This window comes from Dermacentor albipictus, chromosome 3 (genome assembly GCF_038994185.2).
Source record: "Dermacentor albipictus isolate Rhodes 1998 colony chromosome 3, USDA_Dalb.pri_finalv2, whole genome shotgun sequence".
In the NCBI taxonomy this organism is placed as follows: Eukaryota; Metazoa; Arthropoda; class Arachnida; order Ixodida; family Ixodidae; genus Dermacentor; species Dermacentor albipictus.
This window is the reverse complement of record NC_091823.1, coordinates 100,851,668-100,872,985: the sequence shown is the minus strand read 5'-3', so window position 1 is coordinate 100,872,985 and position 21,318 is coordinate 100,851,668. Positions and strand designations below refer to the sequence as shown.

The following is a 21,318-nucleotide window of genomic DNA, read 5'->3' as shown; positions in this document are numbered from 1 at the left end:
ATTCTAAAACGTTTTATTATTTGTTTAATAAAAATTATGTTTGTGTTTAGTTTGTATTATTTGTCTGCGGACTTAGGGTTTGCACATGTGATGGCGGCGTACATGTCGTTCATTTATTGATCCGGCGCCCAGTTTCTTCTCAATATGGCAATGAATAAAGTCGTCAATACCGTTAAATTTATGTTAGGCGCGAAGTTTCCAAGCCAGGCAAGTGCCACATTTGTTCAGCTTGGCGTTCACTCTTTGCTTGACACCTCTCCCGAATCGTACACGCCATGTGGCTCAGCCCTATCGCCGCTTATGAGCGCATCGGAAGATGCGTCTTGAGAGTTCGACTTGCTTCTCACGATTAAATTTTCTTTCAAAATGTGTCGCAAGTGTTTTATTGCGCTCCCGTCATGGGACATGCACGATCTAACAGCTCTTATTCTCGTTTAAACTGCGTGCAACGCACTTGTACGCTTTTTCTTGCAGCCACGCACGTGAAGTTAATGATACGCTTGCTACGCTTTGCAGAATGCCACGCCACTGGGGACCTTAATGCCCTCTCGGAACATGTACACCGACTGGCGAATGGCTCGAGACGCCAAGAGGAGAAGAACGGTCAAAGAATACGCGCGTCTGAGGTTAAATATCAACTCCATGAGAAAGAATGACATCCTGCCGAAAAGTTTGCAGGTACTGTGGCACTTCGATTAAACTTATTTATGTAGGTTGGTCACGCCCGCATTGTGTTCTAAGCGTCGCGTTCGTGGAAACAAAAGATGTAGAAGTAGCCCATAGTTGTCTGTAGCAGTGCTGTATTTTATTTCTCTCCTGCTAGTGTCGTTTCGGCGTTTGTTCAGGTAAGGCTCTTCTGAGAGCAGTACATTCTCAATAATACTGCCGTCTTTAGGCCTTATTCCCGTGCGAGTAACGAAGTTTGGCGTGTAGTAAAGTGGGGCAGACGGTATTATTGACTTTTGGAAAGGCCGCCGCCCCCTCGCTTTCTTTTTCTTTTTTGTCTCCGCGGCAGAGGCTTCTCTCGTGGCGGACTGTCGGCTGACGCGTCTCGCCACGTGAGACACGGATGTGCAAGCGTACGCCGTCGTTTCGCGAGAATCTTATTCGGTTTGACAAATCAAGCGGCACCGGTGTTACCGCGACGTTGTTCAATCGCTGTGAGGCGCCGCACAACTAATGTATATTGAAGCTAGCGTGCTGGCAGAAAAGAACAGTGACATTGCCTATCATTCATTGCCTATCGCTGTGGGTGGCCACGTGTGAACCTAGGGACGTATTCCCGGACGGTCACTTTCAATGCGCGCTGATTGGCTGGCTGAGCAATGGGGAAAGTATCGCCGATAGTGATCGGCCTAAAATGCGTTTCTTGAAGAAAACGAATATGCGCTCCCATCATCGTACCGTGTTCATTTCTAGGGCCGCCTGAGTGACCGGTGCGGAACGGTGTCAACGGCCGTTTCCTAGCCGCTCATTTTATCTGAATGAAATGGCCACATGAACACATCTATAGAACCATGTTGTGGTCGCGTGTGAACATTGAGAAGTCATTGACTAAAGAGGCAAATGAACTATGGCAGTCATAAGTTCATCCGACAACTGAGACAACATAATGCAGCACATCGCTCTCGCAAATGAAGGAAGCACAAGCTAGCATATTTATTTCTTGGCGGAAAAAATAAAACAATGACTTCTTAAATGGGTGGAGACAGAGTAGCCGAACAGCAGTGCTGACTCTGTAAATGTAAAAGTTGCACTGTTCCTTTCTTTTGTTTTGTTTTTAATGCATCAGCATTAAGAGTGTCAAAGCGGAAAGAAGTGTATGTGTGTGGAGCATAGGAAGCCGGTCACGTAGTAGAAGTAGAGAGGGGATGGGAAAGCTTGGAAGAGCATGTGTGTGTCAATTGCACTATATGTATGTGTGTGTGTGTGTGTGTGTGTGTGTATATATATATATATATATATATATATATAGTGGAACTAATGGTGGTCTGCTTCAGAACACCGACAGTTGCACTTTGCTCCTCAATGACGCTAGTGTCCAGTGAGCTCCTGAACAACACTTTGCAATGTGGTGAATTCGGTTTAAATAATGTATTCGGGACTTCAGAGAGGTGTGACGCAGTACCGCCTAACACATTTTTCTCGCATTTACCACTGAATCTTTTGTTATGTCTATCTGTACCAACTTTCCCAACTGTCACTCTCATGAACATATTTATTTTTCAGCCAAATATAGTGTCCTGCACATACAAGCAGTAGTTTTGAAATAGACTTCCAAAAGGCAAAGAAACTGTTTGCTTTTGAAAAGGGATGCAAGCCTACACTGATACAGTTCGCAATGAATGAAATTCAGTTATGCAAGCTCCTGACCCTCATCCCATAGTTCATGGCATAGTCACAACTGTGAAAATAACATACGGACACTCAAAAAATTTTCCTGAAACAGGCCATGAGTGAAAACATTATTCAGGACATCTTCACTCAACCAAGAATGTCCTCAAGCATTTGCACTTGCTTAATCCTATTTCGCTTTTTTTTTCTGCTGTTCTATTACAGAACAGGTATTAATAAAAGGCGCAGTAAGGAATCCAGGCCAGATTGGTCTGAATTTAGCTACTAATAAACTGTGTTGCACAAACCATTATATCCACATCACATTTACCGGCACCAGCTGTGTCGATGTGACATTCTGTCCAAATAAGTTTTAGTTACTAGTGCAAGGTTACTCATGGCTAGGTTAATGAAATAGAATGTTTTTGAGTGCCTGCATGTTTAGGGCCATTTTCTGAAGCACTTGATGACTGCCAGGATTGCGTATAACTGCATTTCTTTCTTTGCCAACTGTACCAAACTACCCATGTATGATGTCTGCTTCGCAGTTCCAGCCAGCAGCATGATATTATTCTGTATTGGGTCTGAATTCTATTGGCACTAGAACTGGGCATCAACAAAAAACTTTAGGCCAATTAATTGGATCATTTTAATTGCTTAATCAGATTTGGGCATTTACATCCAAGAGCTAACCACTAAACTGGGCACATTTACGTGTAAGCACAAACACAGTTGCTTTTAACGTATTACCACACAGGGACAGATCCAGAGCAGCCTCCATGAAAGGCCATGATCAATATACACGGAAAAAGAGGGGGAGGGGGATTGCTGCATGCTTACTATTAGTGCTAAAGTGCCAGCATTGTTAGGGGTGACCCAGCCTCCTCTCCTTCTGGATTTGCCAATGTTAGCACCCAGTGCAATATTTAAAGTAAATCAACACAACATTATGCAAAAAAAGAGGTGAGGCATGCAGACAGGACACAAGAGTAGACAAGTGGACAACACGACACAACAACACAACATATTGTTTTTCCTTGGTACCATTTTGCTAAGGAAAGCCTTGTCAAGGCTACCACATTGTAGTTTTTTCGTCAGCTCTTTGATGTCTTTGATCTGTTCATCACCAAATTTAGAGAAGTGCTGAACATTGCAGCTACTGCTGTACGTGTAGCCTTTTCATTTTTCATGAAGCTTAGTGCTTGCTTCAGGAACCTAACTTTCGTGTGAAAGTTTTAGAAAAGAATGCCGTAGATGATGAATGTATGATGTTGCATATACTAGGCATCTTTATAGCATTCCAAGAAAATGAATGCACGCATACTTTATAGAGTACGCTGGCCTCGGGTGTATGCTGGAACAGCTTGCTTGTTTTCAAAGCACATATGACATTTTTCTATGTATATGTCCCCAAGTATTCTTTTGCTGGCTACTGAGACTTCAAGATGGTGCAAGTACAATGAGAGAACAAGGATCTCATCAACTTTGTTATTATTCCTATCAATCTCTTTTTTTGCTGCCTACAAAGATGTCAATGCTCTTGTCTTCACAGTGAATAAAATTGCAACCATTGTTGCAGTAAATTTAGATAAATAAAAAAATACAGATATGAATATTTTCTACAAATAGAGAGAACTTATGCAAGACTTTATTAAAAATTGGGAAATACGTGGAAGGAAAGAGAAAATGACGAAGACAAGGCATATTCCTCTGCCAAGCAAGATGTGCTATGCACTGAAACGAAGGTAACCCTTAATTTGGACACAGATGCAGGCCCCATCTCATAAGTCAGTAAATACTAATGGACATGTTACCAAGCAAAGCATGCAATAGGTTTATAATGCAAGAAATCGAATGTCATCGCAAGGGATACCACCAGTTAAGTTGTATATTTCAAACACCATTGTACGTAATGCTGAATGCTTCAGTCTTGTATGCCTGCATCCATCATGAACTTTAATGTCTTCATTTGCCCAAATAAAATCTAACTGTGTCAGTCTAGAAAAGCAACATGGCTCGGTCTATAATTAGATAATAGCTGAAATAGCTGATCGGTCTATAATTTTTCAAGTCTTTAGCGTCACCTTTCTTATGGATTAGGATTATGTTAGCGTTCTTCCAAGATTCCGGTACGCTCGAGGTTATGAGGCATTGCGTATACAGGGTGGCCAGTTTCTCTAGAACAATCTGACCACCATCCTTCAACAAATCTGCTGTTACCTGATCCTCCCCAGCTGCCTTCCCCCTTTGCATAGCTCCTAAGGCTGTCTTTACTTCTTCTGGCGTTACCTGTGGGATTTCGAATTCCTCTAGGCTATTCTCTCTTCCACTATCGTCGTGGGTGCCACTGGTACTGTATAAATCTTTATAGAACTCCTCAGCCACTTGAACTATCTCATCCATATTAGTAACGATATTGCCGGCTTTGTCTCTTAACGCACACATCTGATTCTTGCCTATTCCTAGTTTCTTCTTCACTGTTTTTAGGCTTCCTCCGTTCCTGAGAGCCTGTTCAATTCTATCCATATTATAGTTCCTGATGTCCGCTGTCTTACGCTTGTTGATTAACTTAGAAAGTTCTGCCAGTTCTATTCTAGCTGTAGGGTTAGAGGCTTTCATACATTGGCGTTTCTTGATCAAATCTTTCGTCCCCTGTGATAGCTTACTGGTATCCTGTCTAACGGCGTTACCACCGACTTCTATTGCGCACTCCTTAATGATGCCCATGAGATTGTCGTTCATTGCTTCAACACTGAGTTGCTTCCTGAGTTAAAGCCGAATACCTGTTCTGCAGCTTGATCCGGAATTCCTCTAGTTTCCCTCTTACCGCTAACTCATTGATTGGCTTCTTGTGTACCAGTTTCTTCCGTTCCCTCCTCAAGTCTAGACTAATTCGAGTTCTTACCATCCTATGGTCACTGCAGCGTACCTTGCCGAGCACGTCTACATCTTGTATGATGCCAGGGTTCGCGCAGAGTATGAAGTCGATTTCATTTCTAGTCTCACCATTCGGGCTCCTCCACGTCCACTTTCGGCTAACCCGCTTGCGCAAAAAGGGATTCATTATCCGCATATTATTCTGTTCTGCAAACTCTACTAATAACTCTCCTCTGCTATTCCTAGAGCCTATGCCATATTCCCCCACTGACTTGTCTCCAGCCTGCTTCTTGCCTACCCTGGCATTGAAGTCGCCCATCAGTATAGTGTATTTTGTTTTGACTTTGCCTATCGCCGATTCCACGTCTTCATAAAAGCTTTCGACTTCCTGGTCATCATGACTGCATGTAGGGGCATAGACTTGTACCACCTTCAATTTGTACCTCTTATTAAGTTTCACAACAAGACCTGCCACCCTCTCGTTAATGCTATAGAATTCCTGTATGTTACCAGCTATTTCCTTATTAATCAGGAATCCGACTCCTAGTTCTCGTCTCTCCGCTAAGCCCCGGTAACACAGTACATAGGCGCTTTTTATCACTGTATATGCTTCTTTCGTCCTCCTAACCTCACTGAGCCCTATTATATCGCATTTACTACTCTCTAATTCCTCCAATAACACTGCTAGACTCCCCTCACTTAGATAGCGTTCTAACGTTAAACGTTGCCAGGTTCAGATTCCAATGGCGGCCTGTCCGGAGCCAGGTATTCTTAGCACCCTCTGCAGCGTCACAGATCTGACCGCCGCCGTGGTCAGTTGCTTCGCGGCTGCTGGGGACTGAGGGCCGGGGTTTGATTGTTGTATTCATATGGGAGGTTGTGGCCAAGTACTGCACCAGGGTGGCCAATCCTGCTCTGGTGAGAGAGTGCGTTACCGGTTCTGGTCACCGGGATCAGGCCGCACTCCAGGCCTGTTTGTGCAATTTTCTCAACACACGTTTTTTTTTTTTTTTGTATTTTCCGGTGGAGAATTGCGCGGCACCGGGATTTGAATCACGGTCCTCTTGCACGGGAGACGGATACTCTAACGTCCCCGCAGGAGTTAAATTAAAAATTAAATTATGGGGTTTTACATGACAAAACCACTTTCTGATTATGAGGCACACCGTAGTGGAGGACTCCGAAAATTTCGACCACCTGGGGTTCTTTAACGTGCACTTAATTCTAAGTACACGGGTGTTTTCGCATTTCGCCCCCATCGAAATGCGGCCGCCGTGGCCGGGATTCGATCCCGCGACCTTGTGCTCAGCAGCCTAACACCATAGCTACTGAGCAACCACGGCGGATCCCGCAGGAGTTGTACGCCTCATTTAACCTACAGTGGTGACCTATTTGATCAGTCAAGGTGTACCACTCTGAGCTCGGTTATACCGCACGGATGGCACTCGGCTAGAGAACCTGGTATTTATGACCTGCACATGTGTGGCCATACATAATTGAGGATATATATAATTTTTTTTTTTAAGAGGGTTTCCGTACAGTGATAAAATGAAGGAAAAGACATTAAAAAGAAAGAAAGAAAAAAAGGAACATAACATGTGATTTGAACTCGTGACCCTTGAATGTTGCCCAGAAATATAGCTCAGTCGGTTGGTTCGTCAAGCCACAGGTTACTTTCAAGCGCCAAAGCTCCTGCTCCGAGCCTCATGCACACTTAAATAGCAAAACTTCATAACAGTGAATAATTGCCACTAAAATGCTAATTGTGCCATCAGCAGAATAACCGGGCCTGTATGAAGTTTGGCTTGACTCTTCATTCTATGCGTTTCTGTTATATGAAGTTTCAAAATATAACAAAACTTCCAGGAGCTGTATCAGGTTTTGCTCCCATAAAGCCCCAGCATACTTGATAAAGTACACCGTTGTAGCATGTAACAAATAAAGCACAATGATTAAGACTTTCAGAATGTTTTAACAGTGGCAAAAAATTTTTCAGTGCAAAAAATATCAATGAAATCTGGCTGGTAGATTAGGAATAGGAATGGTATGTGGGAATAATGTAACAGTGAAGCACCAGCATGCACATTTCACACTTCATCTTGATTTGACTGGTCACCTTAGCCACCAGCTGATGGTCACATGTACAGTTTGAGTGAGTGCACTTGCAAATTTAGAAAATGGTCTGTCAAGGAGTGCAGGCCTAACTTTACAGTGTTCACCAGCTTGAGGCTGCAACTGCAAAATCACAAAATAATTTATTAAATAACATTTCTTTTTACATCATTGATGTTAAAAACTTTCACTACAGCTGGCATATGTAGAATGCGACCGATTCTTAAAGGAAACACGTAAAATGCTTGATGTGCCGTGTTAGATAAACCAAAGTCTTTAACAGAAAACTTAGCTGTGATCAATGCCAAAATGCTAAGACGGTTTTCTTTTTAACAGTAACGCATACTATGCACGCATGCAACCTCAAAGATTCTAATGCTGATTCCACCTGGAACAACAATTAGGGCACTGTTTATTATTCAGATTCACACATTTGTAAATGACAGGATTTTCCAGCTCGATGTCCAGCATTGACCCGTTTAGCAAAACCCTTTTTTTTTCCTTTCTGGCAGAGCTAAATAAGCTAAGCCTGCACTGGGTTGTCAAACATGCAGGCGACAGAGCCCTTGTGTGAGGCCCACATGGCCTAGCTGAAGTTTCAGCCTCTCCCTCCTTTTACAAGTTCTCAAAGCCCTATATCAGCTTGCCTTCTCTTACAAAATGGCATAAAGGTGCACTGAAGCACTTTTTGAACATGATAAGAGAATGTTTCTGATGTATTAACAATCCTCCTGTGGACATGGGAGCGAAATATTGCATTGTATGCAGCAGTGAATTCACAATCTCATCTCAAAAGCAAGAAAAAATCACTTGCTCTCGCTTCCGGATTGTTGTCATACAGCATTATTGCAAGCAGCTGGACTCGCAACAGCTGCTGGCTGATTTTGCGATCGTCAGAACATTATCAGTTATACAAGTATAGGTTGCTTGAGTTAAATAAGTGAAAGATTTGTGTCTGCAATCTCAAAAAGACAAAAACCATTTCATCTTTGCACTGCCGGTCTACACACGACAGTTGCGCATTGCTGCGTCTGCTTCGCGGGGGCCTCCGTGATGAAAAGCGTTGTATGGATACTGGAGCCGCCACGAACCGTCTTGCCCAGCCATTCAACCTTACGCACCCTCGCCGTCTCCTCTGTGTAGCTTCCAGCGCTAGTGGAAATGAAAGGAGAGAGAAAGCCTTTGATCAGTGTGATAATTGTCTAACTTCGCTTGTGCTTGTGAGTTTTTAAATATGTTTAAGGCAGGAGATTCGTGAGGCAACATAATTAAAATGTTCCAGGGCCCCTTGAATGCTGCTTACTGGAAGCCATGTCGTCTTCTTCTCTCTCTCTCTCTCTCTCTCTCTCTCTCTCTCTCTCTCTCTCTCTCTCTCTCTCTCTCTCTCTCTCTCTCTCTCTCTCTCTCTCTCTCTCTCTCTCTTTTTTTTTCCGGCACGTATCTTGAGTTTGAAATACCTAAGCTACACAGTGTCCTTATTTAGCTGCTCCAAATTTTTAATAATTGCCTGCGGCAGATAGCACAGTTCTAACCGTTGATCTAAATTATTCGATGAGGTGGCCATTACTTCTACTAGAAATTAAAATACCTAATTGAATAATTTAGCTAGTTATGCTAATTAACTTAATTAGTTACATTACAGCACATATGTCAATCTACACGTTTGAGCTAGTGAGTATGCAAGGCATGTGAACTTGGCATGAATTCTCAGGACTACACCAGTTTCGAGATATCAATTTTCAACGTGTCCGATGAAATGCCAGTTGCTTTTGTGCTTCAATGTATAAAACAGCGTCTTCTTTAAAAGTAGGTGGAACAACAGCACATTTTTACCGCAAGTTTGACGGCACATATCTAAAAACTGGTGCCATCCTCAGAATTTGTTCTGTCTATATGTCTTGCATACTCGCTAGCTATAATTAGTAGTTTGGAATAAGGGCCATAAAGTAATTAATTAAAAGGATAGTTAGTGTAATTATGCTATTTCTTCAGTTAAGTATATTTATTTCTCGTAGAAGTAATGGCCACCTCATTGAGTATATTGGATCAACGATTAGAATTGTACTAACACAGGCATTTTTTAAACATTTGGTGCAGGTTAAAAAAAAACACCCTATACACTACGATGGATACAGGCATGATACACCCTTAGGTTTGCTTTCGCACTGTGGACTTTCACCATGGCCTTTGTCGAGCTAGTCCTACATTGCAATGCTAAACTTCCTTGCAGGAACAATGTTCACAACACGTGCTGCAGTGATTTGTAGACCGTGTGGAGGCTTATAACGAATGAATAAATCTGAACAATGTCCCTTGCAGTCTGTTATGGTACATTGTCACTTATCTATACGGTTAGCCTCTCATGAGAAGTCTACGAAGCAAGTGTTTAATGTTTAGTCTTGATGGCCAGGTACTCGGATGAACCACTGAAATCTATTCTGGAGTCATTTTTGGTGTAATTAACAGCTGGATATATTTATTCTAATAATAAGTTAATAAAGTCATTAATAATTGTATTTTCTTTGTGTAGAAGTATTGCCTGTCAGATGCCAAGTTGCACAGCATGTGAGACATTGCTGTAGAGAAATATTACTTATGCTGTTAGTTTTAAAACAGTAAAACACTTGATGGATGCAATCAATTGGTGTATTGATTAGGTGAGAATTTCTGTTTTCTGCACCTCTTATATAACTCGACACCATGTTTGAGCTGTATGTGAAATAGAAAAAGGTTCACAGGGGGATCACTTTAGAAATCCAGTATATTTTGCTTAGATTGAAGAAAAGAGCACAAGGTTGGTGGGACAGTGCACCAAAGAAGACATAGCCAAGCTTGTTTCGGTAGTGTATGCACTGTTCATATGCGATACCTCTAACATATTGCTTGATCACATGGGCTGGTAAGCAGCAACACAACAGTACATAGTAAATGTACTTATTTCGCAAAATAAACACTACTTGCTAGCACCATTGCCACACTCATGTCGGTCAAAACAGATGGGAAAGAGAGATAGCATTGTCCTAGCTAAACCTCGCATGCCTCTCCTCATACCGCACTGTTTAGTCATTAAAATTACTTCATTGTGTTAGTATCGATTCTTATTGTCTACCTAACATGAAATACTTAACACCTGCCAGGCCCTCTGGGACAAGGAATTTTCGTGAGCTTAATTTCATGCCTTTCTTTGTGCATACTAGTATCTTCAAGTAGCTTTTTTTGGAGAATCATTGATCGTTGGAATTCATGATCAGCTGACGTACAAGCCTTACCAATGGACTGCCTTTTAGACACAATTGACCACGTTTAATTTCCTGCATTGTTATTTTTAATTTGTTTGTGTCCATGTTGATTACATGCCTGTACAATTGTGATTATTTTTTTTACTTGCTGTACGTATTCATTCCACTACTGCTGGAACTCTTAAGATGGGCTGCAGTAAGCAAGTTATGAACATGGCAGCCGAGTCTACATATTCCAGCTTATCGTTTGTATATTCAAGATCTCTTTATAAGCCACTTCTAGAAGTTAACAGCCGAGCCTACATATTCCAGCTTATTGTTTGTATTCAAGATCTCTTTATAAGCTGCTTCTGGAAGTTAACAACCGAGCCTACATATTCCATCTTATCGTTTGTATATTCAAGATCTCTTTATAAGCCACTTCTGGAAGTAAACAGCCGAGCCTACATATTCCAGCTTATTGTTTGTATTCAAGATCTCTTTATAAGCTGCTTCTGGAAGTTAACAGCCGAGCCTACGTATTCCAGCTTATCGTTTGTATATTCAAGATCTCTTTATAAGCCACTTCTGGAAGTTAACTATTAAAATAATACGTCTTTCCTGTCCTTTCTCAATAGTTTTTCCACTACTTTTCATCACTCTGTATAGGTAAAGAGAAAACGTGGGGAAGGTGTGAGATGAAAATTCTAGACGATAAGCAAAACAAGAACTAAGTGATAGCAGGAGCCAACGTTTCGGCAAGTGGACTTGTCTTCTTCAAGGCCACATATGCTTTCCTCGCCACAGTATATATACTGATGTATACTGCGGACCATGCAGACGCAGGCGAAAAGGTTGATAATGTCCACTCTTTCTCTTCTTTTCCGATTCCCTTACGCCAGAACCGCGGATAAAGTGTCTATCTGCATCTGAGACTGTTAATTACCGCAGCTTTCTTCTTTTCATAGCCACTTCCTCATCCTGCCAAGGGCAGGCAATGGCCCATTCTGTTTACTTCTGCTCAGCAGTACGGAAAGATGGTGCGAGTTTTAAAAGGTTGAAGGAGGCAGTCCTTAGAGCAATGTTGTGGGCACTGAAGTGCATTTACAAGAATTTGGGCATATTTTTTTTAATTAATGCATTACCTAAGCAACTAAGTAGGTTCTTTTTGTCGTGTTGAAGAAAGTTTGCAGCGCCATTTCAAGTTGCATGGCAAGAAATCACTCAAGTTTGAGCACAGTGAACATAGTGCATTACACAGTAATATTGGCTTAACTATTTCCTTACCACGCCCATAGAGCATGAGTCATATATGTGCTATACGCGTCATGCAAAAATTTTAAACTACTGACGCTGCTGAAAACATGCTGTGCCATCTATGGTTTATTGTATAAGAATTAAAGTTGCTTCCTAAGTAGCTTTTTTTTTCTTCTTATTTCGTTCCCCCCTTTTTTTTTTTTTTTTTTCAAATGGCAGTACAAAGAGCATGGTTCTCACCTGATCGCGAAGATGGCAGTCCTCTCAGTCGCCGGACCTTTGCGCGAAGGACGTCTTGCGATTCTTTCTTTATTATTATTTTATTTTATTTATGACATATTGCAGACCACAATTTGGTCCTTGCAGGACGCGCACTCATACAGTTCATTCTGTGCAGTCTGTTGCATCCTCAGGTGACTCTTTGGACGCATGTAACATCAGGGACTTCAAGGATGAATGGATGTCACCAAATTTTTGTACAGGCAACGGTGGAGACCCTCAGAACCCCACTATAGGCAGTTTTCACTTAGTAGAAAACAGCTTTATTTTTGGTATCTCATGTTCCTTATGACCTAGAACGTTGAAACTTTCACACGTTAATATAGGCAATTGGTGGGGAAAGCATTTTTTTTTATATTTGTGTTTTTTTTTCTTTATTACTTCTTTTTATGTTATGAACACACTGATGCAAATGCTTTATCCATTTCTCAATAAGTTTATTTTTTCACAAATAACTTGGATATTCGCCCTAGCATATGTTTCTAAAATTAAAATCTTTAGAAAGTAAAATTATTTGGGTTTCGATTGATACATAGCATGACATTGTAACCGTGATAATAGTGCTAAAAATCTCATTGCTAAAACCTTCACAAAGTGGCCAGTTTTCCCATGGTAAGGAAAGAGTTAACCCCGACAGACATTCAAAGTATTTTCTGTCATGCACATTTTAAGAACAAAGTATTGAATAAATTACACGTCCTCCTGTACTCTGAGTGCAGCACATGCTTTCATACAAAAGATGCATGAAATGGGGGCTATGGTTGCCCATCTAACCACCTGACCTTGTTCCTGTACACTAACTTTACCACTAACTTTATCATTCACTGTCTCTTTATTGTCATCGCAGTGTGATGCCTTCAAGCTTTCTCTTAAGAACGCAATGGGTTACCGCACCTCAGAAAATATTTTTTCTAACCGAAAAAGCAATTTCTCTAGCCCACATACGTTAAGATGCGAGAGGTACAGCCACTAACCTTGAACATATCGCATACGGAGGTGCATTGTGGAATAACGTGCTGGCGTCTGAATTATGTGGGTTCGAATCTCACGGGTACCACGAATAATTTTTCTCCGGTCCTTTTCCTTTTACTTTTTTTTCGTATCACGTGAACATTGATGACTAACAAGACGCAGGCTATACAGAACGGACACAGGCAGACGCTGCCGCGGGCCTAAATCTATTCCCGACGAACGCAGCGATTTCGCTCATGAGCTGCGCGCACTGTGTTGTCGGAGCCCAGACGGCGGAAGGCTGGCATTCGCATCACTCATTCTTCCGATGCGCCGCTTGGTATGCGGTAAGTGACGCGCTTGATCGAGACTGGGCCAACGCGCGGTGCATTATAGGCCGCAGAGTGCGTCGCCGGCGTTTCCTTTATTTTTTTATGCGCCATCTTTTTTTTTTTTTTCTTTAAGTCCGGCGAAACAGGTTCAAGTTCGCCGCCGTCCGAAGTAGGGCGTGTCAGTGCCGTGTCCACCGGCGAGTTTTTCTCTTGCTGTGCGTGTTTGTGGAAGGTCAGGAACGGATTAGAAAGCCGGCACGCTCAAATATACTACGTATAGAAGCAGCGTTCGTAGCGGCCGCTGTACTGCTCGAAGTATTGCACGGTGTGCGTTGCGTTTGGGCCCCACGTTGCGCAGCTGCTTGAATGATAAGCTACCGTTCAAATACCACTGTTGTCCCGATTGCTGAAAAGGCGGGTACAACTTGGACAGCGTGAGGCAACAAAACAAAAAGAAGGCACGGATTGAAAAAAAATATATATGGGCAGGATTTAATTCATTCGTGTGTCTTTTTTTGACTGATCCACTCGAGTATAAGCTGTTACAGTCGAACGCCTTTATAACGAAGAGCTTGTCGGCTCCAGAATAATTCGTTGTACAGGTCACTTCGTTGTAAAGGTCGCGCACAGCCCAGCTCACGGTTCGGACAGAATTATTCCTTCATTATACAGGTCACTTTGTTGTAGAGGAGCGCTCGACTGTACACATTCGTGCAGACATGCGAATGTCTTCCCATCCGTTCTGCCTTGAAATGCTAAGTCCAAGAAAACGGTCATCGTGCCATAGAGGCACGTTTTCCCCGTCTCTGCTCTCTTCCCAAGATGAGCTGTTATGGTTAGGCGACGCATTTGTTCCTTATTGCACATCACCTCATTTACACCAGAGCATCAGGGCGGGTCGAAATTTTCTACTATGGCCTCGTATATACTGCAGGTAGTTCAACATGCCATTGTTTTGATTTGGGGGTCACAAATATAGGATAACGTGCGTGTTTCACTTAAAATCTTGGGGAAAAAAATTTTGTTCTTACTGCGTTGCGTTGCTCCTGTTCAAATTTCGCAGAAAGATCAAATTTTGGAGTGTATGTCGTTTACTGTAACACTTGGCGGAGTTTTTTTAAGAAAGAAAAATGCGAGTTTGCCTTCGTTTACGGGGATGCAAGCTGTCGCTGTTGAGGAAGAACTGCCGTGTGTTCCAGAGGAGCGGACAGCGCGCAGGCAACCCTCCCTGAGCGGGTGCTTTCTACAGCTGCCAGTACGCGGCGACACAAGTTTACGTTAGCACCGTCTCGGCAGCAGCTTGCATCCTTATACACGGAGGCAAATTTCCTTCGACGACAACACCCATGCAAAATACTTTCTGCCGCGTCGTGGCTGAACAAAGCGTCTCACTATGTCATGACCTTCCAGTGCTACTGTGCTGCCATCACTGGAGAGAGACTTCCGTGCACGTATCCCATATCTATAATCATGTTCGACGAGGTCTACTATTCAACATTACTAATACTTGGTATATTTACACCGCTCACGTTCTAACTCGCCGTAGGGAGCAATTATTGGTTTTGTGTTAACTTTCCACTCCCTTTGATATGGAGTGGAACACTGAACATGACGTTTTTCCCTGTAATGTGAGAACAGTTGGCAATTTTCATTTTTCCCCATTAGCTGTTTATTGTAATTATCAATGTGTGTCGACCACGCATGTGCAACGTGTAGCCATATGCGGTTATGCGCGCATTTTACGCGGATATCTTGTATTCACGTACAGTTCAACTTCTGTACGTCTTGACGCTGTTTGGCCACACAATGGGCCCCCTTTGCCAGTAAAACTCGTATATCATCTCTGAAAGGCTAACCTCACTCACTCGCTCGGCTTCTTAAGAGAAATGGACGGCCGCTGACACTTTGCCCACCTGGCGATACGTATAGGGAGAATGCAAAACGCGATAAAGATACAAAGAGCGGGAGTTCGGTACGAGCGGCACTATAGCAACGACACGTGCGATGAGTGCAGCTCAGCGTAAAAACAACGCGGGCTTGCGCGGAAGGGTTCCGGTATAAACAGTGAGCTTTTCTGTCTGTACATTTCTTCGCTGCCTTTTCCAACGCGTGCCTTATACTTTCTCGTGCCTCCGCGCCGCGCAAAGGTTATTGCTATCGCTGACACGTGGCCGTGAGGTGCCCCTACTACTTGTCTTTGTAAATGTGATCCGACAGATAGGACTCGTGGTGCGCTGTCGGGTGATGTATACCAAAGTCAAGCATTGCGAGCGCGTAAACATGCTAGCTCATATATGTGTGTCGCTCTTTCTTTCGTCCACGTCTGTTACGTGGGTTTACACTCCGGCCGTGCTCTACCAACTAAGCCCCACTGGCTGTGTTGGCGGTATAAAAGTACTGTAATTCCTTTGGCTAGCCTGCAAGAACATAACAGTATTGGAGACCCCGAATATAAAGAGCCATGGGTGATTCCTACTTGTTGAGCAAATTACTGCAAGCAGTTGCTACGCGCTACGTTCTCTGTTAAACGACATATGGAAGTTGTAACTTCATAGCCATTTCTAGTTTATCAGAATGGTTTGTTCGCAGCATTACGCCCTAAATAAATTTCCGGCATTTACCGCAGTTATTTTGTGTTCAGCCACATTCTCGACACGGAATCGCGCGGCGTTCAAGGCACCCTGAAACGAGTTTGGACAAGCGTGCTGAGGTGCTAGGATAGGTCCCGCTGGTCATTAACTGACACACTTAAGCGCTCCGCGTAAAGCTTGTAATTTATTGTAAGGTTTTAAAAATGTTCATCGCTACCGATCACAGCGGGGCCGCTCCGCTGAGTTTTCAGCCGCCCCTTTACAATCTATAGTTCGCGCACGTGACGTCAGCTGGGCGAGCTATCCGATTGGCCATCCAGGTAGCATCATCGATAATTTTTCCAACATTAAAGTGAACGAATGTTGTCCGTAATAGTTGAAATGTCGGGTACCTTGTTTCTATAAAAAAAAGTGACAGAAGGAGAATACACAATGACAATTTATCCTCAAGCACTTCCGGCACACGGTAAGTGTCGTCTGCTTGTGTTACAACGTGCTCCGCGTTGAGGCGAGCTGCGAGGTCAGTGTTGTTGTGCCATAGTACGAGCACCACGTGGCGACCACGTGGCTAGCACGAGGCGCCGAGAGCTCCCACTTCTCCGCGACTAATCAAGAATTCGACACGGGGGGCGACTTCAAGGAATGCCAGTCATCTCCGCGTCGAATCAGGAATTTGACGCGGGCGAGGTCATCACCCTTCCTGCTGACGACAGGTCGCCCAAACGAGGAGTCGCCGAAGGGGTTTAAGGGAGAATCGGCCTGAGGGCGGAGAGGTTCGCTTGTAGCCGCCCCGCCGGTCTGATGCGCTCTTGCTACCTGTACGCTATCGTCCACTATCTGTAAATATTGTATGAAGCTTTTCGTTTCTTCTTCGTCTGCGGAAAGAGTCCGTCTTTCGTCCTCCACCCCGAAGTCAGAACAGTGTTCGGCTTGAGCTTTATTTTCCCTTGTTGGGCTGCAAAGTCGCATCATGACACAGAGCCAGTGAAGGCGCAGCTTAGTCCCGACCACTCGGCGAACGAGTTGGGGAGATAAAACATGGCTAGGGAAGAGTAATTTGTAATCGTCCGTAGCTCTCTTAATGTAAGACGCTTTACTTAAATTGTGACGCTAATGTTTTACTGTAGCTGAACCCTACGCGTCTACAAAATTCGTCTAAACCGTTTCAGGGACCTAAAGGGTACTGACAACCAATTTTAATAGTAGCCATTTTATTAGTGTAACGCAAGGCAGATTTCATGATACGAATGTACCATACTCTTTCTATTAATTTTGCAACATTCGAGGTTAGTGCGATTGGCCTTATATTTTCTATATTCGTTCCTGCTCCTTGCTTTTTAAGCGATGGGATTATTTTGGCGAGTTTCCAGTCAGAAGGTATCCGTGCGTTCATGAGGGAGAGTAATTACTTATGTTGGAGAGGTCTAGCGGGGAGAGGACAAACAGCATTTTTAACAAGCCTGATGTAATGCCATGTGGGCCCGGAGCTGTGCCAGGGAGCAGTTGAACAACGTGCTGAAGCTCTTCCATTGTTACCTCTAAGAAATCATCCCCCGACAGAGCCCCAACGAAGTTTACCTGCAGCTGAGTTGTAAGCACTGTTCTAAACTTTTAGCAATTTTAGCTGATGATTCTAACCATTATTTTGGTGGCCGAACAACTGAGTCAGTATTTGTGGGCACTGGAACGGCCTTGCGAGAGCGGAGCCAGCTGTGGACCAAGACGAACTCGCGAGCTGTGGCACGAGCGCGTTCGCGCTGATTTACGTTCGAGCCGCCCAACGCCGCAAGCCGCACCGCACGCGTGCGGTCGCGCGAAAGATTGCACGTATCAAACACTTGTGCACAAATTTCGGTTTACAATGTGTAGGGTATACACTGTGCACACAGTGTAAATGGTCATTTGTGCACAAGTGCTGGATACGTGTAATTTTTCGCGCGACCGCAAGCGTGCGGTGCGGCTTGCGGCGTTGGGCGGCTCGAGCGTAAATCGGCCCTTACGCCGACGCCCAACCTAGGAACGGGCGCCCATGAGCAGCGCTCTAAGATAAGCATTGAAGAAAAATAAACGCGACACTTAAACACATTCAAAGCATTTTTAAAACATTCTACGTTCAATGCAGAGAAAGGGAATAGCACCGGTATACGCTTGCGCGTAACCCGCGGTCACGGTGTGGACCGTCATTGCAACTTTTTTTTTTTTTTCGCCACTGCAAGCAAGGCTGTGTCAACAGTGTTGTTCTTGCTGTTTTGCGCACCCCTTGTCGGCACGATTAATCGATGGCGTTTTGAATCTCAGGAAGGGACCACAGAACTCGGAGTACTCGCTCGCTAAATCGCGCGCGTACAATAAAGCACTCATGTGCGCCACCATGTCACACTGTGTCTCTGCCGCTTCGCTCGTCGGCGTGAAGGCAGAGCCGCTCGTTAGAGTGAAGTTTTTTTTTTATGGTTCGTAATACACATAAATGAAAGCGCAAACGCCTCTGTAACATAATTACTGCGATTTTAAGCGATAAGTATGCGGCACTTAGTAACAGACGGCTTACGTACAGTAATTTCATTGACTGCATCTGAAGTACCAAGGTTTCACTGCCAGTTCACGCCTCTTTCTGCTTTCTTGCGACTTCCTGCGCCAATTTAAAATTATAATTCTACTTAGATTGTAAACGGAATGCTCGATTTTATCACTCTAAACTGTGGTTTTTTCATTTCGACCAACATGACAAATTCTCACAGTTGTCAAGCTGTTGCTGAGCCGGAAACACGTCACAGGCGCCATGTTTTTACTAGTCCGAGGGCCGCCATCTTGGTTAGGTCCAACGAGGCGTGTGGAGAAGTGCACTTGCAGGTTTTGTATATCGGCCGGGAAGAGGTTGCCGAAGCAAACTACTGTATAGTTGATTGTCGTTGTATTTTCTGTTATGGAAGGTGATTTAAGGCGTTAGTTAACCGACTTCTTTCCCCACATTCTTTAATCGTTTTTAAATCGAAGCTTTATTTCCTCTTCCTTCCATTTTTGAACTGCTGCCGTTGCTGTCTTGCTCGCCTTGTCGGGTAGTGGTTTGGTTGAGAGCTTGTATAATGTACATGGCAGGGGCGCGGGACAAGTGTCTTGAGGCCTTTCCACGGGCATTCCCTGGGTGTCGGCACAATGCCCTCTGGATGGCTGCGAGTCCCAGGCCCCCGCGAAAGCATTGCAGGAGCTGCAGCGCTTACCTTTGTACTCAAGCGCGACAGCCCAAAGGGGAGATAGAATGTTAGAAAGAGGAGACAGAGAATGCGTAAAGCCAACGCCGTGACGAAACAAGCGAGTAACAGCCTCTCCACTCTTCGTTCGTGACAGCTTATACATAAATGAGAGGATCGCGACGAAGGGACATGCGCCGTCAGAAAGTGCTTGTGCTTCTCTGGTCCCCTTCCCGCCGTGTGTGCTTGTCCGAAAAGCTTGTTTCCCGGTACACGGGACCATACAGTGTGCTGAGCCAGGTGACACTTGTTATCTATAGATTGCCCCTGTCAGTCCCAGCTCGTCGTCTAGACTTCCGTCCTGTGACGTCGTTCACGTATCGAGGCTCGAGATCTACCCACTGTTCCGACGACTCCCTTTAGAGCTCCGGTACGGAGCTTCTCCCACCGTGGGTAATGCCATGGAACAGTTGTCATTTGCCAATTGAAGCAGGCCTATCATGATTGAAGGGACGATGAGGACGACGACGTTATAACCTGGAACGGACTGTTCGTTCTTGGCAGTGCTACATGCATATATGCCCTTATAAATATACTTGCACATAGTCATTCCCGTGCATCTTTATACGTAACAACTGATTCGTTGGGGGTCTCTTCAACAACAACAAAAAGCGCAACTACTATAGACGTGGCAACATTTTGCCGCATTAAAGCACCGCAGCGTGAAAATGACAATAAGCAAGCGGCCGTCCAGCGTATCAACACTTCAGACCCCGATGCGATGCGCCGTGCGAGGGAATGACAGTGCAAACGTTCTCGCAACCTATACGTAGTACAATGGCGCAACAGCAACGCCTCGAGAAAACACGTCTCGCTGACTGTTCTGCGCACTGTACGTAGACAAACACAAGTGGTGCACGCAAGGTAGCATTTAACATCGCACCACGAACCGTCGTATGCCGTCGACGTCGCCGGCAGTATCGTCAATGAACGCAAACAGAACAGATAGCTTCGCATGCATCGATTCCCCACAGTGCGTAGGATCTGCATAATCCTTTCTTCCTCTTTCTTCTATTTTGCAGGAAATTGCTGACAAGGAGATCGCAGCCCTGCCGTTGAACAGCTGCTACACGCGCTTCCATGGTCGCTGCGTGATCACGTCTCGGGCGAGGGGCTTCGTGCGGCCCTGGCGGGTGTCGCGCATGATGTTCCGGCACCTGGCCGACTACAACTACCTGTCCGGGGTGCAGAGGGCCATGTGGTAGCGGGGGTGACCCGCGATACGCTGCAGACCGGACCTTGTTGAGACTGTTACGTAGTTGAGGCACGCGTTGTACAAAGTGCACGGTTGCTATAACGCGAGCATATGTGGCCGTTTTACGCCCCTTGTGTAGTCCTGGCACCGCGGACTGTCCGCAAGTAGTGCCTTCGTGCATGTACATGTCACGCACCGCGCTGCCTCAAAAAAAGTATGCGGAGAAGTATGTGTCGTGTGGACGTGCCAGGAATAAAGTTTAGAATTCCACGAGTATTACTTTCTATGTTTTCTTGGTGACTGTAGTGCGTGTAAATCGCTGAACGGAAAGCGTGGAGGTCATTTCCATGACGTGAATCGAGGTAGTCACGTGACCGTCAATCTCCAAGTGCTTCGGAGCGCCACCGGAACGGGACGTCACGCTGGCCTCCATATCCTCGGCAATCGAAACTGATACCGAGAGCTGTGGATATTGTCGTAATTAAATATATGTTATGCTTTTTCATTATGTATCAAACCTTGCGAAAACTTTTTTTTTTTGCATATGTGATAAATGTGTCCCCGTCTATGTGCATGTCAGAGACGGGACCCAGAGTCTGCAGTACCCGTATCGCCCACCCTAAATAGACACTAGAGAGAACAACTTGATCAGTTTAGATTGAAAAAAAAAACTATTCTTTTCAAGACTATATATTCGTTAATTTCGCGGTAAGAGATCGTTTATCAGAAAATAAAGGTCAAATTTAATTTTTTTTCTCGCCGAAAGCCCAGCTATGGTACATCAGTGTGACGTCACAAATTTCTGAATTATTTTTCGCTTTTTTTGTCGTTGTGGCACAGTAAAAGTTGTCAAAACTTGCCAAGTTCATTCTTTACGCCCTTCAAAATACAGTAGTTCATCTGTACCGGTAAAAAAATTAATAT

The 21,318-nt window shown here is 44.2% G+C and overlaps 1 protein-coding gene across 1 annotated transcript; it reads left to right on the top strand.

The window, feature by feature from the left end:
* The first annotated feature begins 50 nt into the window (after nt 1-50).
* mRpS14 (mitochondrial ribosomal protein S14) lies at nt 51-20,670 on the top strand. The gene is made up of 3 exons (XM_070535822.1): nt 51-207; nt 517-678; nt 20,222-20,670. The coding sequence occupies exons 1-3, from the start codon at nt 145-147 to the stop codon at nt 20,402-20,404; spliced, it is 408 nt and encodes a 135-aa protein (XP_070391923.1). The 5' UTR covers nt 51-144; the 3' UTR covers nt 20,405-20,670.
* Nucleotides 20,671-21,318: the final 648 nt, after the last annotated feature.